The 14,606-nt window shown below is 33.9% G+C and overlaps 2 protein-coding genes across 15 annotated transcripts in view; both read right to left on the bottom strand.

Moving 5' to 3' along the window:
* LOC120083856 (G-type lectin S-receptor-like serine/threonine-protein kinase SD1-13) overlaps nt 1-10,880 on the bottom strand; it is a 24,824-nt gene extending 13,944 nt beyond the window's left edge. For 12 of the 14 annotated variants that reach the window (XM_090316335.1, XM_090316334.1, XM_090316336.1 and 9 more), the window contains exons 1-3: nt 10,643-10,880; nt 10,380-10,530; nt 9,088-10,292 (exon numbers count right to left, since the gene is read on the bottom strand). In XM_090316335.1, the coding sequence (XP_090172461.1) occupies nt 9,984-10,292; nt 10,380-10,530; nt 10,643-10,704 (522 nt within the window). In that variant the 5' untranslated portion in view covers nt 10,705-10,880 and the 3' untranslated portion in view covers nt 9,088-9,983. Of the gene's footprint in view, nt 1-1,483; nt 1,721-1,824; nt 6,830-9,087; nt 10,293-10,379; nt 10,531-10,642 lie in introns of those variants that run through there. The other 2 variants (XM_090316342.1, XM_090316340.1) reach the window with 2 other exon arrangements.
* On the bottom strand, nt 10,744-14,606 carry LOC150034728 (G-type lectin S-receptor-like serine/threonine-protein kinase At1g11300). Its single transcript, XM_090316346.1, has 5 exons — nt 13,153-14,606; nt 12,920-12,991; nt 11,235-11,431; nt 10,951-11,138; nt 10,744-10,880 (listed from the first exon to the last, which is right to left on the bottom strand). Exons 1-4 carry the CDS (start codon nt 14,462-14,464, stop codon nt 10,989-10,991), a joined length of 1,731 nt encoding a protein of 576 aa, XP_090172472.1. The 5' UTR covers nt 14,465-14,606; the 3' UTR covers nt 10,744-10,880; nt 10,951-10,988.

Here is a 14,606-nt window from a genome sequence, read left to right as displayed (position 1 = left end):
CAGCTGTACTTATGAGCAATTTATGAAGGGTCATTGTACTGTTGATTTGTTATATCCAATGGACACATAAATATATATGTAGTGCGAAGAGTGAAACTATGTGTCTTTCGCAAAGTGTCCGATAGTTAACGGATGGTGGATATCGTGATTAAAGAGTTTAGTGAGTTATTCACGTACCGTTGGAGCTTCAAGCTACAAGTCTATCAGGTCCCCTTGGTAGCTCAATGGATTCATGTTAAGAATTAGTTTTTGGGTTAGCTTGAAGTGTTCAAATTAACGAGAGGGATTTTGATTATATATGATATAATTAAATTGATTCAATTATATGTGATATAATTGATTTAATGTATTAGATATATTAATTGGAGAAATTAATGTATGATTTATATTAAATGACATAAAGGAGGAAAAGAACCATGGTTTATATATTACATATGATGTAATATTAAAACTATAGATTATAAATATAATATAATAAATTAGTTATTATATGTATTTATAATTAAATCAATTATAAGATAATTGATTTCGATTTTGTCCAATAACCAAATGAGTGAGACGTTATAATCAATTTTTGATAACTGATGGATAAAAATGAAAATCATTTTCATATTTTCATAATCGAACGCACAGAAACAAAAAGGATATACAATAACCTTGAGAGAGTAAACGACAAAGTATCGAGTTTTCCTATACGATAGCTACTCGCTGCTAAACGATCGAGTACCCAAGTCTAAATGATAAACTTCTGTATTCTCCCACTTACTCAATTATCTACATGATCGTTCAGTTCCTCTTTCCCTGTACCAAATCCATACAAAGCCCACACCTTTTGGATTCTCACACCGAGAACACCAAGGTAGCCTCTTGGTAGTGTCGAGTTTTCATTTGAGGGTCGAGTATCGAGTTTAACTCGATTGTGATCGAGGATCTGACAGTTCGCACTGTTTGCTGGATTGATTCGTGTTGCATTTTTGCTATTGAACGTTGGGTTGATTAATCGAGGAAATAAAAGAAGAAAGGTTCTTCAAGGGTAAGTTTACTCAATCTCTTGTATTTTCTTTTTGAAGCATGTTATAATTTAGATTTAATCATAATTGATCTGTTGGATTGTAAATTTTCATGTTCTTTCACAATGGAGTTTGGAACGATCTGCTTCCGCTCATTGGATCTCTATTTTAAGAGTTCCTTCAAAAAGGCCTTTTAGTCATTTTATCTTTATGGCATGACTCGCACACAGGTAAGAAATTTTCTTCTAACTCGCTTAGAAGTCCATTATTCACCAATCTCTCAATCCTATTGAGATTAATATGCCTTAAACGAGGTGCCAAAGTTGGGCATTTTCTTGAGGAGAAATTTTAAGTCGTTTATTTTAAGTTACGACAGTTTTAAACATCTCTATATTATGGATAGCATTTGTTGCTAACGGCCTTAGCATATACAAATTATTTTCCAATTGAGCTGAACATACATCAATACTATCTTTCAAAATAAACACTTTATTTACAGAGAAATGTATTTGATATTTACATTCAAGTAGAGACTTTACAGAAGTTAAGTTCCTCTTTAACTCGGGAACTACATACACATCATTCAAAATGATAAACCTATTTTGTAAAGTCAACTAAAGACCTCCTACTACCATAGTCGAGACGACATACCCAGTTCCAACTCGCATCGTCATCTCACCAGCACCAAGCTACCGCCAGGAACTAATTCCCTAAAATGAAGAACAAACATGGTTAGTGGCCCCAGAGTCAATAATCCAAGCAAAATCATTATTTTCCACTAAACAAGTTTCCAAAACTAGTAAATCGCATTTACCTTGTTTGGCCTTCTTCTTTTCAGCCAAATAACGTGGGCAGTTGTGGTTCCAGTGTCCGTTCTGATTGCAATGGAAACATTTTCCCTTGTTAACCCTCATTATTTGCTTACCCCATGGAGCAACACGTTGTGGGTTAGCAGGCGCCTTCCTCTTACCACCATTCTTCTTCTTCCACTTTTTAGTGCCAGAAGTAGAAAGTACAGACTTAGTTCCAGAGATCGAACCTTTATGGAACTTTTTAGAAGATGAGGCAACATTTACCTCACCAACCTTCTTCTCCGTACTTTTTAGCAAAGATTGGAGAGTCTGTAACTCATTGAGTAGAGTTGTAAGGTTGTAATCCACACTATTCAAAATAGTGTTGCTAACGAAGTGAAGGAAGCTTTCTGGTAACGACTCCAAAATAATGCTAACCTAGCTGGCCTCATCGATGCTCGACCCATTCATCTCTGCCACATCGAAGTGGACCATCATATTGAGAACATGTTCCTGAACAAATGTTCCCTCATTCATCCGTGAGTTGAATATGTACTTCAGAGCGTTGTGCCTGAGCTACGCGGACGGTTGTCCGAACATTCCCCTCAGGGACTCCATGATCTCACGTGCAGTGATCATGGGCTCATGCTTCTTGGCTAAAACATCGTTAAGGCTAGCCAAGATATACGCTCGGGCCTTTTAATTCGTCCGTGTCCATCGCTCATACGTGTCTCGAGCGTTTCGAGCAGCGTCAGGAGGTGGAATAGGAGAACATTCCTCCATAAGAACGAACCTCAGGTCATGATGATCAAAACCGTATTTATCTTGTTTTTCCATCAAGCGTAATTCTTGCCAGTCAATTTATCAGCGACAAGTAGTGATAAAGTAGCGGTTGTCATAATTTAAAATTTGTTTAAACAATGAACAAACTTCATAAGTCTACTTGCATTAAACCACTTTTAATGCCAATTTAAGTTTTAGCAAAATAGTTCTAGTGTACCCTAAGTGACATCTATTTTGCAATAATGCTTCAGTGAGGTAGGAAAAATGTCACCATAGGGTGATCATGTGCCCCTTCACTTAAATGAGACAATCTCAACCATTAGACTAAAACAACTCATTGTAACTGAATCTAATAGTCACCATTGTTCGATCTAGAATTTGTTGACATTCTTAACAATTTTGTGTAAGTGTAACCCCTCATTTTAGGCCTTAGAGTCCCGCCCTAAGCCAACCTTAGGGAAACGCCGATTAGGACAAGAGACTAAAGCAATCCTATCTATTTCTGGAGATCAAATAAAGAGTTGTGCAAAACAACTATCCTTTAGGGGGACACTCCCAGGGTGCCACAAGGCGATGCACTAAAACTTTATCCAACCTAATGAGAGAGACCGAGGGATATGTTGTCACATATCCCGCTCCCACTTACTATGAACATTTTCTCCATTCACCTTGTTATTGACCTACCCAAATTCCATCCGTAGGCAGATACTCTAGTGGTGCCTTGAGGCCGAGGATAGATCTCATGGTGTGAACTTTTTAGGGAGAAATGTGAAGAAGTAAAATGAAGTATCACATACCCCAATTACCTCCCATTGAATGTTATAACTAGGGTTTTATTAACTTAGAAAATCCGGCTACTAATTTTAACTTGTTTAATTTAGTTAAAATCAATACTTGCTTTTGATGATTAAACAAGTTTGATTCAAGTCCTATTAAACACTTTAACAGACTTTCATCAAATTTCCATGCATGTAACAAATCTATCTAATTCATCTTTCCAGGTAGGTTCCCAAGTAGGGGTGCGACGTTTCTATCGACTTAAGTACCCCAACCTAGCCAGAACCAGCCTTAGACAGAAGGTACCTTATAGATACATTTGTTACATATTTAATCTTTTATTAGTCAATTTAATCCTATTAAACTAAATTAAAAGATTAAACTTAGGTTTCTAATCTTATTAGAAACGTGATCTTAGGTCCAACTCAATCAAGTTTTAAAACACTTTTAAAACATGATTAAAACTAAGATGTACATGCAACTCTTTCTATTTGATTTTAATTCTAATTTCATTATTTATAACTTTTATAAAGAATGAAACAATTAAAATCATTCACATTGCTAGCTAGACAAACATAAGGTATTTATAACTTTTATAAATAAACCTAAGTGTCATGCTTCATACAATGTTCATTCATTACTAATATATAACTTTTATATAACAAGTAATGAACTAAGAATACATTTCATGCTAACATACAACCTTATATTATAACATTTATAATATAGATGATGCATGGATATGCTTTAATGCATGCATATATTATAACTCTTATATTATATGATGCACGAGCATGCTTTAAGTAATTTAATCATGCATACTAATATATTATAACACTTAAAATATAAAGATGATGCATGAATTAAATGCATAACCTATGGTGGGTATTAAAACTATATGACATATATGATGGCATATAATATACACATACATCACTGCACATTTAAGAAAAATTGATGGATCGAGAAAGTATATCTCAAAATCGAAAAGGAAATGTTAAACTATTACAAAGTTGGAGTCAACCGGCTCGAACAGGTGAACCGGGTCTTGAACCGCCCTTGAAGTCCCGTCACTTGATCATGTAGCAAATCCTTCTAATCATCAAGTAACGAACGTTGAGTATAAACGATCGTGTAGCAATGATCGTGTGGCTTAGGACTATGCAATGAGCATGCAAGTCCACACGATCGTGCAGCGTGCTTCGAGTAACGCATGTCATGCGATCATGTAGCTAACGACTATGCGATAAGCATGATAGCCTACACGATCGAGTAGCAAGCACCGAGTATCATATACCATACGATCTTGTAGCTACTGACTACACGATGAGCATGATGGCCTACACGATCGTTTAGCGTGCATGCCTTGCATCGAGTATCAAATAATATGCAATCGTTTTTACCCTTGATTGTTTATGCGATCATGCAGCCAACACAACACGATCGTGTAAACTCTTTACACGATCGCGTAGTATTAGCTATGTGATCGTTTAGCAAATGGTACATGATCGAGTAGAACAGTTCTACATGAACGTATAGCCAAATCTAAACGATCATCTATCTTAAGCTACAAGATGCGACCACCATTTCGTCTTCTCTATTGAAGCAAACTGTAACTCTTTGCGTCTGAAGCTTTTTCACAAACGACTCAAAAACTTAAAATGAATACAAACTCGATTGCAAGTGTTTATGCCCAAAAATGAAGGGGCCCTTACAAATTAACTTTTGTAAAAGTAAACAAAAACATTAAATAGAGACAATTATCCCGAAATTATCCATCAACAACATCCATAAAGATTTAACACTTTAAATGGATTGCGGAAACTTAAAAACCCACCAAACTGTAAACAAAATTCAATACAACTTGGCTCTGCAACAATAGAAGGAACTCCATTTACAGAGAATCTTTGAGCGGAAGCAGATCGTCCAAATCCCATCGTGTTTGAACGCATACTTTTATAGTCATACAGAACAAAGCATGCACTAAAACTTAAATTATAGTATGCTTTGAAATAAAAACGTAGGATTAAGAGAATATACCTTTGAAGAACCATTCTTTAAGTAAATCCCTTGATGGTACTAGTTTAAGAACACAGCGAACAAGTCACGAATTCCCTTGAACAAGCAGCAAGCAGCAACTCGATCTTCGAACCAAACGGATACTACCACTTGGTGACCTTGGTATTCTCGGTGTGAGAATCCAGGAGTGGTGGGCACTGGCTAATTTTGGTCAGAGGGGAAGGTTTTGTGTGGAGGAGGAAGACGATCGAGTAGACGAACAACACTATCGTGGAAACGACGAAGTCTATCGCATAAACAAGTCACTCGATCGTGTAGATGATAAGACTATCATATAGTCTCTCGAGTAATCGTGTAGATACTCGATTATTAACTTGATTGATTTCTTCTCTCAAGGAATAATTAGAAAACCATTTTCTTTTATCCCACTTTTTCCCATAAAACCAAATAACTACCACCAAGGGTGGTTATGGAGAAAAAGAATTTAATTATCAAATAATTAATAAATATAAATAAATATGATAACTAACTTATCATATTATATTTATAACCTATAGTTTTAATATTGCATCATATACAATATATAAACCATAGTTCTTTTTCTCTATTTTATGACATTTAATATAAACCATATTTATATTAAATTTAATATTTATGAACCTTATTCATAGAAATATATTTGAATCATATTCTAATATTAGTTCCTCCAATCAAATAATAATGTATCAAACACATTATATCAATTATATCATATATAATTGAATTAATTTAATTATATCATATATAATCAAATTCCTTCTTATTAATTTGAACATTTCAAATTAACCCAAAAACTAATTCTCAACTAAAATTCATTGAGCTACCTAGGGGACCTTATGGACCTGTAGCTTGAAGCTTCAACGGTATGTGATAACTAATTAAACCCTTTAATCACATTATTCACCATCCGTTAACTGTCGGGCACTCCACTAAAGATCGACAGCTGCACTCTTCGCACTACAGATATATTTCCATGTCCATTGGATATAACCAATCAACAGTACAATGACCTTTCACAAATCGCTCGTAAGTATAGTTGAACTAAATTACCATTTTGCCCCTGTAGTTACATATATTTCCTTAAGTATCACTGATCCCTCTAATGAACAATAGATCATAGTCCCACTATGACTAAACCCCTATCGAGCCAAGGGAGGGTGTGGCGTCACATCGTTCAAGACCCGAAATCAGCCCTTAAGGGAATAATTTATCTACTTACCCTTACTTTGGGAAAGGAATGAATTCCATCTTGTGTACCTGAGTTCCCAGCCCAATCAGATGAATCTCCAAAATGGCAGGCTTGTTGAGTCGGCGATCTGACCACTTTCACCAATGCAAATCAAAGGACCGCCCTCATAAGCAGGAGTTCACAACTCACTCAGGATTAAGGTCATGTTATCTATGGTCATCCTAGTGAAATGAAAGTCTCAATTATGAACGGTATTATATAACGAGACTAAATATTTCGTGGTTCGTTCTTATACAAACTCTTTTATATAGAATATCCCCGCTCGCATGTCTAATTCATGAATGATCAGGATCAGATCATTTGTAGCACTTTACAACATTTGTAACACCTAGTGTCACCAAGATAAGGTACTCAACCTTATCCATATACTACAGACCATTTAGGTTATCACATAAACACGATCCACTTGTATGTCAATACATATATGTTTAAGTTATAACGATAAATTGTATGTCAATACATATATGTTTAAGTTATAACGATAAACATGGATCTTAGTTTATTGGTTTGTGGTTAATGCAACTAAAATATCATATATTTCATAGACAATGTGAATAAAATATCATATATTATAAATCACAAAATATTTGTTCATACAAGTGTTTACAAACTACAAGATCCTACGAGATTTAGGGCATCAACCCCAAAATATATCATTGCTAAATCACCTCAAGAACCTATTGATAAAATTGAGGTGGAACAGATACTCAGAGCAAACCCAGAATCTTTCATGTCATGGTTGGAGAATAGTGGTAATGAACCTCTTGATCAAGAAGAAGAAGGGGTGATTGAAGAAACTGAAGCTGAACAATAAGATTTAAGAGACTACTTCTTAGCTAGAGATACGCAAAGGAGGGTCATTGTGCCACCAATCAGATATAAGGCAGACTACATTAATCTTGCCCTAAATATTTCAGATAGTGTGAATGAATCAGAACGCATCATCTTTTGAAGAGGCTGTGAGCAGCTCTAATGCTAGAAGATGGGTTGAAGCTATGAATAAGAAGATCGAGTCACTAAACCTAAATAAAACTTGGACTTTCGAACCACTTCCAAAAGGATGTAAACCTATTGCATCCAAATGGATTTACAAATTCAAAGAGGGCATAGCTAAGGTTCAAGAGCCAAGATTAAAGGCTAGATTAGTTGCCAAGGGATTCACACAAAGACAAGGTATCAACTATAATGAAATATTTTCTCCAGTAGTCAAGCATATCTCAATCAGAATGTTATTATCACTTGTGGCACAACAAAGCCTAGAGCTGTATCAACTTGATTTTAAAACAACCTTCCTTCATGGACATTTGATAGAAACTATTTACATGGTTCAGCTTAAGAGATATGAAGTTAAAGGAAAAGAAGACCACTACTACTTATTGAAAAAGTCTGTCTTTGGCTTAAAACAATCACCAAAGTTTTGGTATCAAAGGTTTGATGATTATATTACTAAGATTGGTTTCTAGAGAAGCTCATTTGGTAGTTGTGCCTATGTAAATACCAAGTCTTTTCATGACTGTGTCTACTTACTTTTATATGTTGATAACATGCTTCTAGCCGGAAAATCCAAAGAGGATCTAAAGTATGTTAAGAAACTCTTAAAGGCAAAATTTGACATGAAGGACCTAGGGGAATCCAAAAGAATTCTTGGAATTGAAAATGAAAGACACAGAGACAAGTCAAAGCTATATACAAGTCAACCTAATTACTGAAGAAAGTTGATAGAGAAGTTCAATATGGAGGAAGCAAAACTAGTTAATACACCTTTGGCACAACACTTCAAGATCTCAGCTGTTAACTCTCCCAAAGACACTGATATTGAGCACAGAAGAATGATGTCTACAGTGCCTTATACCCAACCTGTAGGAAGCCTAATGTACTTGATAATTTCTACAAGCCCAGATTTTTCTTATGCAAGAAACCGTGTTAGTTGATATATGGCTAATCCATGAAGAAAGATTTGGAAGCAACTAGGTAGATCTTAAGGTACTTAAAAAGTACTAAAGATGCAAAAATTGTATCAACCTACCACTAATTTTGAACCATAACTATTTAGGTTTGTGGACTCAGATTATGCAGGGGATTTGGATAAAAGGAGGTCTCTCTTAGGCTATATCTTCCTATATGGAAGATGTTTACTAAGCTGAAAAGCTAACTTACAACCTGTAATAGCTCTCTCAACCACTGAGGCTGAGTTCATAGCTCTGTCTAAGGCAGTTAAAGAAGCTCCATGGCTAAAAGGACTCCTGCAAGACTTTGGATTCAAACAAAAAATAGTAAAAATATACTGTAACAACCAAAGCACAATACACCTATCCAAAAATCCTAAATTTTACAATCGTACTAAACATATTGATATTAAATACCACTTTGTTCGAGAACATATAGAAAACAGAAATGTGGAAATATTAAAAATTCATACCTCGGACATGCTCACCAAATTAGTCCCTCAGCTCAAGCTCTAGAAATGTCTAGACATCATCAGCTTCGAGCTACCTGACAACGGATGACAGAAAGAAAGTCAGGAGAAGAAACAATCCATTTAACACCTTAAATGTTGTTTTCAAGATGGAATGTAAAGTCTGTAACATCTAGAGAGAAAACAACATTTACATACACTTCTAGACTCACTAATCATGTACCATCCTTCTCTATATAAAGAATTCTTATCAGTAAGAAAATTAGAGTGTGAGAGTTAGAGACTTATCTGTGTAAAATTCCTTCAAGAATAAAAGAATTCTTTTTCTCCCGTGGATGTAGGCATCTTGCCAAACCATATACATCTGCTTGCAATATTCTCTCATCTCCATCCTCTTCTATTTCTCTGTTCATCCATGCACAATTCTCTCAATCAATTTGCACAACCATATGAATTACAAGTTAGAGAAGTTTTAGGAAGTAATCAACAGAGAGTCTGAGAAGTTTTTCCACTTTACTTTTCTAATCAGAATAGAATTCCACTAACAAGGATAAAAGAAGAAAAGAGGGACGAAGCTTCCTCTATCTTGTCACCAGCTATGTGGCTTCTTTACAGCCACTTCTTCCAAGCCAGACCTCATTCCCTTTCATTAATCACAATCTTAGGCCTAGTTTGGGCCCTTCAAGCCCAACAAAAATCGATATATGTATATATATGAAATGGGAGCAGTTGTATTCATATATATAGGTGGCATTGTTGACAGGTTATATCCGTGTTAGGGATTACTCACCAAATTTTACATCAGTTCATTTAATTAAAAGATTAATTGTTCCTCATAAACTGAAAGATCCTTCAGAAGGCAAAATTGCATAACCTAAGATCCTTCATAACCTAATGTACTATCGAGCTATAATTGTAGTGAGTGTAACACTGTTTATAGAATACTTATCTAAATTTTGTTGAGACGAATCTATGTTTTTTTCATATGGTCTACCAACAAAGCCAGGTTCCTTTGGAGAAGGAAGATCTACAATTGCACCGTTGAGCATTGAAATAATAGTGGAGATATTTGGCCTATCATTTACAAATTCTTGTACGCATAAGAGCCCCACTTCAATGCATCTCAAAATCTCTTGTTGATAACACGATTCATATATTGTTGGTTCAATCATAGTAATAAGATTGTCTTCCATCCATAATTTCCATGCCTGAAACCAAGTTAAGAAAATTTGTTTAATTGATATTTGAATGTTATCATGAACTTTGAGAGAGTGGAGTTTTTATGTAGACAATACAAATCCCAATAAGCTTATGGCTTCTTCATGGTGGTAGAACTCTGTATTTCGTCTCCCGCTGATAATTTCAAGCAATAAAACTCCAAAGCTAAATACATCTGACTTCTCTGAAAATTGACCTTGCATTGCGTACTCAGGAGACATGTATCCACTAGATTCATACGATAGAAAAATAAACACACATAAATGGAATTTGGTTGGCCACATAAAAATATAGGAATCAAAGTAAATTACTATAAATATAGTTTTAGAAGAGTACTTACTAAGTTCCAACAACTCTTAAAGTGTTCGCCTGAGCTTCATTACCACAAAAAATTCTTGCCATGCCAAAATCTGAAATTTTAGGATTCAAATCTTTGTCTAATAAGATATTACTTGCCTTGAGATCTCTATGAATGATTTTCAATCTAGAATCCCTATGAAGGTAAAGAAGACCTCGAGCAATTCCATCAATAATATTAAATCTCTTTCTCCAATCCAAAAGTTCTTGTTTTGCGGAGCCTACAAATACACATAAAATTTTAATAATGCAACACACAAATCATTAAAATTTAGCATAAAAATAACTCACCAAAGATGAATGCATCCAAGCTTAGATTGGGCATATACTCATATATCAATATTTTCTCCTCCTTCAATGCAACAACCAAAGAGGCGTACAAGATTTCTATGTTGAAGTTTAGAAATCACTCTCACTTCATTTATAAATTCTTCATACCCTTGGTTGGAGGCTCTTGAAAGCCTCTTTATTGCTATTTCCTGTCCATTTAATAAATTTGCCTAAAACACAAAACATTTGCTTCTAATCAATCAATCCAAATAAAATAAAATCTAAATTTAAGTACTACGACATACCTTATACACTAGACCAAAGCCGCCTTGCCCGAGTTTGTTATTTATATCAAAATTGTTGGTTGCAATTGCCAGCTTCTCAAAATCATAAAGAGGTAGCTCTTCAAGTTTAATATCATCCTCAATCATATCATCCTCCCTTGTCAATTTTAAAATCTTTTTCCCTTTTTTGTTGGTCATCGTAGTTATGATCTTCTTCTCTGTTTATAAGTATATAGACCTCAAAAGGTTAATTAGCAAATGTATATGCATATCTTTGTCTTTTACTTGGTAGAGATGGGGATCAATAAATTATATGTCAAATGGGCATATATAACACTTTTTTTTTTAGCTTTATTAAGAATAAAAGGATTTGAACCATCCATGATCATTCATATACTTGTATGTCAATTGAGCTATCTTCGATTTGAAAAATATAACACTAAATAACTAATGGATAAAATGGTAAAGAAATGACATTACTACTACTAGTATTATAGACCTCTAACATTGTTATAGGTTGAAAACAAAACCTAATCCTTTGACTACAACTTGGTTTTTAGTTTTCTTTTCTAAAATTCATTTGTACTTTCGCGCAATTTCTTATCTAAGAAAATGCATTTTAGTTATTAGTCAAATTCTAAAACAAAAATAAATTTTTAAAAATTAAAACTCCATCTGATAACTATTTGGTTGTTGATTAACTTTTGGTTTTAGAAAATTATTAAACCTATAAATACATCTTTCACCTTTAGGTTTTTTATTTTGTTTTCTAGATTATACCAATATTACAAAAACCAAGCTATATTTTGAAAACTTAAAAAAGTATTTTCAGAAAACTACTTTTATTTTTTTAAATCTGCCTAAACATTCAACTATGTTACTAAAATGAAAGATGGAAACTAATATATGAAAAATTAAGAGGAAACAATTATAATTTTTAGAAAACAAAATTGTTAGGCCTCATTTGGTAATCATTTTGTTTTTTTGTTTTTGTTTTTGAAAATAAAGCATATGAATACTACTTACTCCTTCAAATTTCTTCCTTTGTTATCTACTTTTCACTAATGGTTTAAAAACTAAGCTAAATTTCGAGAACTTAAAAAATAGCTTTCAAAAAGTGGTTTTTGTTTTTGGAATTTGGTTAAGAATTCGACTATTATATATAAGAAATATGTAAATTATTGTAAGAAATGTGGATAAAATAGACTTAATTTTCAAAATAAAAACAAAAGCCACAAAGATTAAAATTTTCATTTTTTGTTTTCGAAAATTAATTATGATTATAAACAATATTTATACCTATTGATTTTTTTTGTTTTGTTATCTACTTTTTTTATAATGACTTTAAATAAAACCACAATAAGTTTTGAAAACTTATTAAAAAAATAGTTTTCTGAAAACCTATTTATTTTTTAAACTTGGTTAAAAATTTAAGTGTTTAGATAGAAAATACAAGAAATGGTAAATAAGTTATAGAGAAACAAACAAAATTTAAGAGGCAACCGTTTTCTTTTTCAAAACTTAACCAAAAAAAAAAAAAAAAAAGATATTTCCAAGACAAAGAAACTTATATGTAGAGGTAACCTTTATGTAATTAATTTCCAAAAATGTTTCCAAATGATTAATTAAAGGACTTAAAATAAAAAACAATAATAAAAAAAAAAACAAAAAATGAAATAGTTATAAGGTGGGTGAAATTTAGTTACCGCGTTTGTGAGTCCTCCATTTCCACCAAAAAGATACAGCAATGATAATGAACACCAAAATGGTCGTCTTGTCTTTCACATGATGATCATATGTGGATATTACCAAAAAAAAAAAAAAAAACAAAACAAAAAGAAAAGAAAAGAAAAAACATTAAACAAATTCTGATGTAACAACAAAGATATAAAATTTTAAGAAATGAAAAATTAATGGTAGAACTTTAGGAAAAGAGTACATGTATGATCTAGTTCTGCATATGCCATCCGAAGGTGAAGAGTAGCTCCACGTATCTCAAACTTTTGTATATCAATTAACTCATCACTTTTCCATAGCATACACCGAATACCATTTTCATATGCATAAGCTTTACACGAACAATTTCTCAAGCACTCTTGTTTGCAATCTTCTTCTGTATAACCTAAAATGAACCATTCTACAAAAAATGGCAATTTAACCATTTCAACTGATACAAACCCATCTTCTTCAGCACGGCCATTAATGTTAATGCATTGCAATGGTGTCCTTCTTACACATCCACCGCTCCAATTTCCTTCATTCCATTCCTTTTCATTCTTTGGCTTAAACCCTTTTAAACAGCTGCAAATTGGAGACGCTTTTGGATTACAAATCCCAAATGCCCCACAAGTACCATAGTAATCACACTCTGTTTTTAGTAACGACCAACCAGCATTCCAGTGTTTCTTTTCAGTATCCCAATTGGTTAGCTCCAAATTCCCTCGAGAAGTTAAGGCCAAATAAGCAAAATATTGAATATGGTAATTGCGAGGAATGGAGAGAGTGTATGTTTGGTTGGCAATAAAAAGGTTCAATCCAGAAATGTAATCCAAATCCATATCGGGTATTCCAGTAAAAGATCGACCGTTCCATGGGCCAGATCGCCAATAGGGGTTATTGTTATTGTTATTATTTTTCCAAATCACAACTTCAGGAAGAGTGAGAACTTCTAGTGCTAAGGAAAAGTTTCCTGTGGAAGGATTAAAAGGGGTGTTCCATGAGGTCAGCTTGACCTTCTCCTTTGTTCTTTTGTTTGTGATGAGTTTCATGGAATTCAAGAATTTATCAGAAGGGTGTTTGAAACTCTCCCATATAGTGTTTCCAGAAGTAGTATCTTCCAAAACAAGGTTACCTGAGTCTAAAATTCGAGCGATTGTGTTGGTTGTAGAAGAAGAAGAGGAAACATTTGAAGACCAGAGGACGGTGCCGTTTCCGTCTAAGACGACAAGATTTCCATCCTTGTAAATAGTGAAAATCCCAGAAGTATTGTTGAGAGGTTTGTCTCTGTTGGCCACCCATACTATTGTTTGAGAGGATGATATATGGTTGAACCAAATTCCGACATATCGGCCCGTAGAATTAAGAGGTGTGAAGAACCCCAACCGGAAAGAACTGCCATTGGAAATTATAGATGCAGGGTCTTTGATGAATTTTTTTGATGTGATTGTATCCTCGCCCAAGCTTGTAAAGGAAAAAAGAAGAAGAAGAACCCGACCAAGACATGGAAAGCTGCAGCACTTTTTGTGTTTCATGAGTTCCGATGTATACTAATTATTGAACTCCGATGTAGAAAAATGTGTGTACTTCGAATCCTAATCTGAATTCTAGGACTAGAGAATTACAAGTTGAGTGCGATAAAGAATGACAATTTTATACTACTTTTGTTCTGTTCCA

The sequence above is a fragment of the Benincasa hispida genome, chromosome 8, assembly GCF_027475165.1.
Source record: "Benincasa hispida cultivar pf3 chromosome 8, pf3_genome.v1.1, whole genome shotgun sequence".
Taxonomy (NCBI): Eukaryota; Viridiplantae; Streptophyta; class Magnoliopsida; order Cucurbitales; family Cucurbitaceae; genus Benincasa; species Benincasa hispida.
The sequence above is the reverse complement of the archived record's forward strand: the minus strand, read 5'-3'. Positions and strand labels throughout refer to the sequence as shown.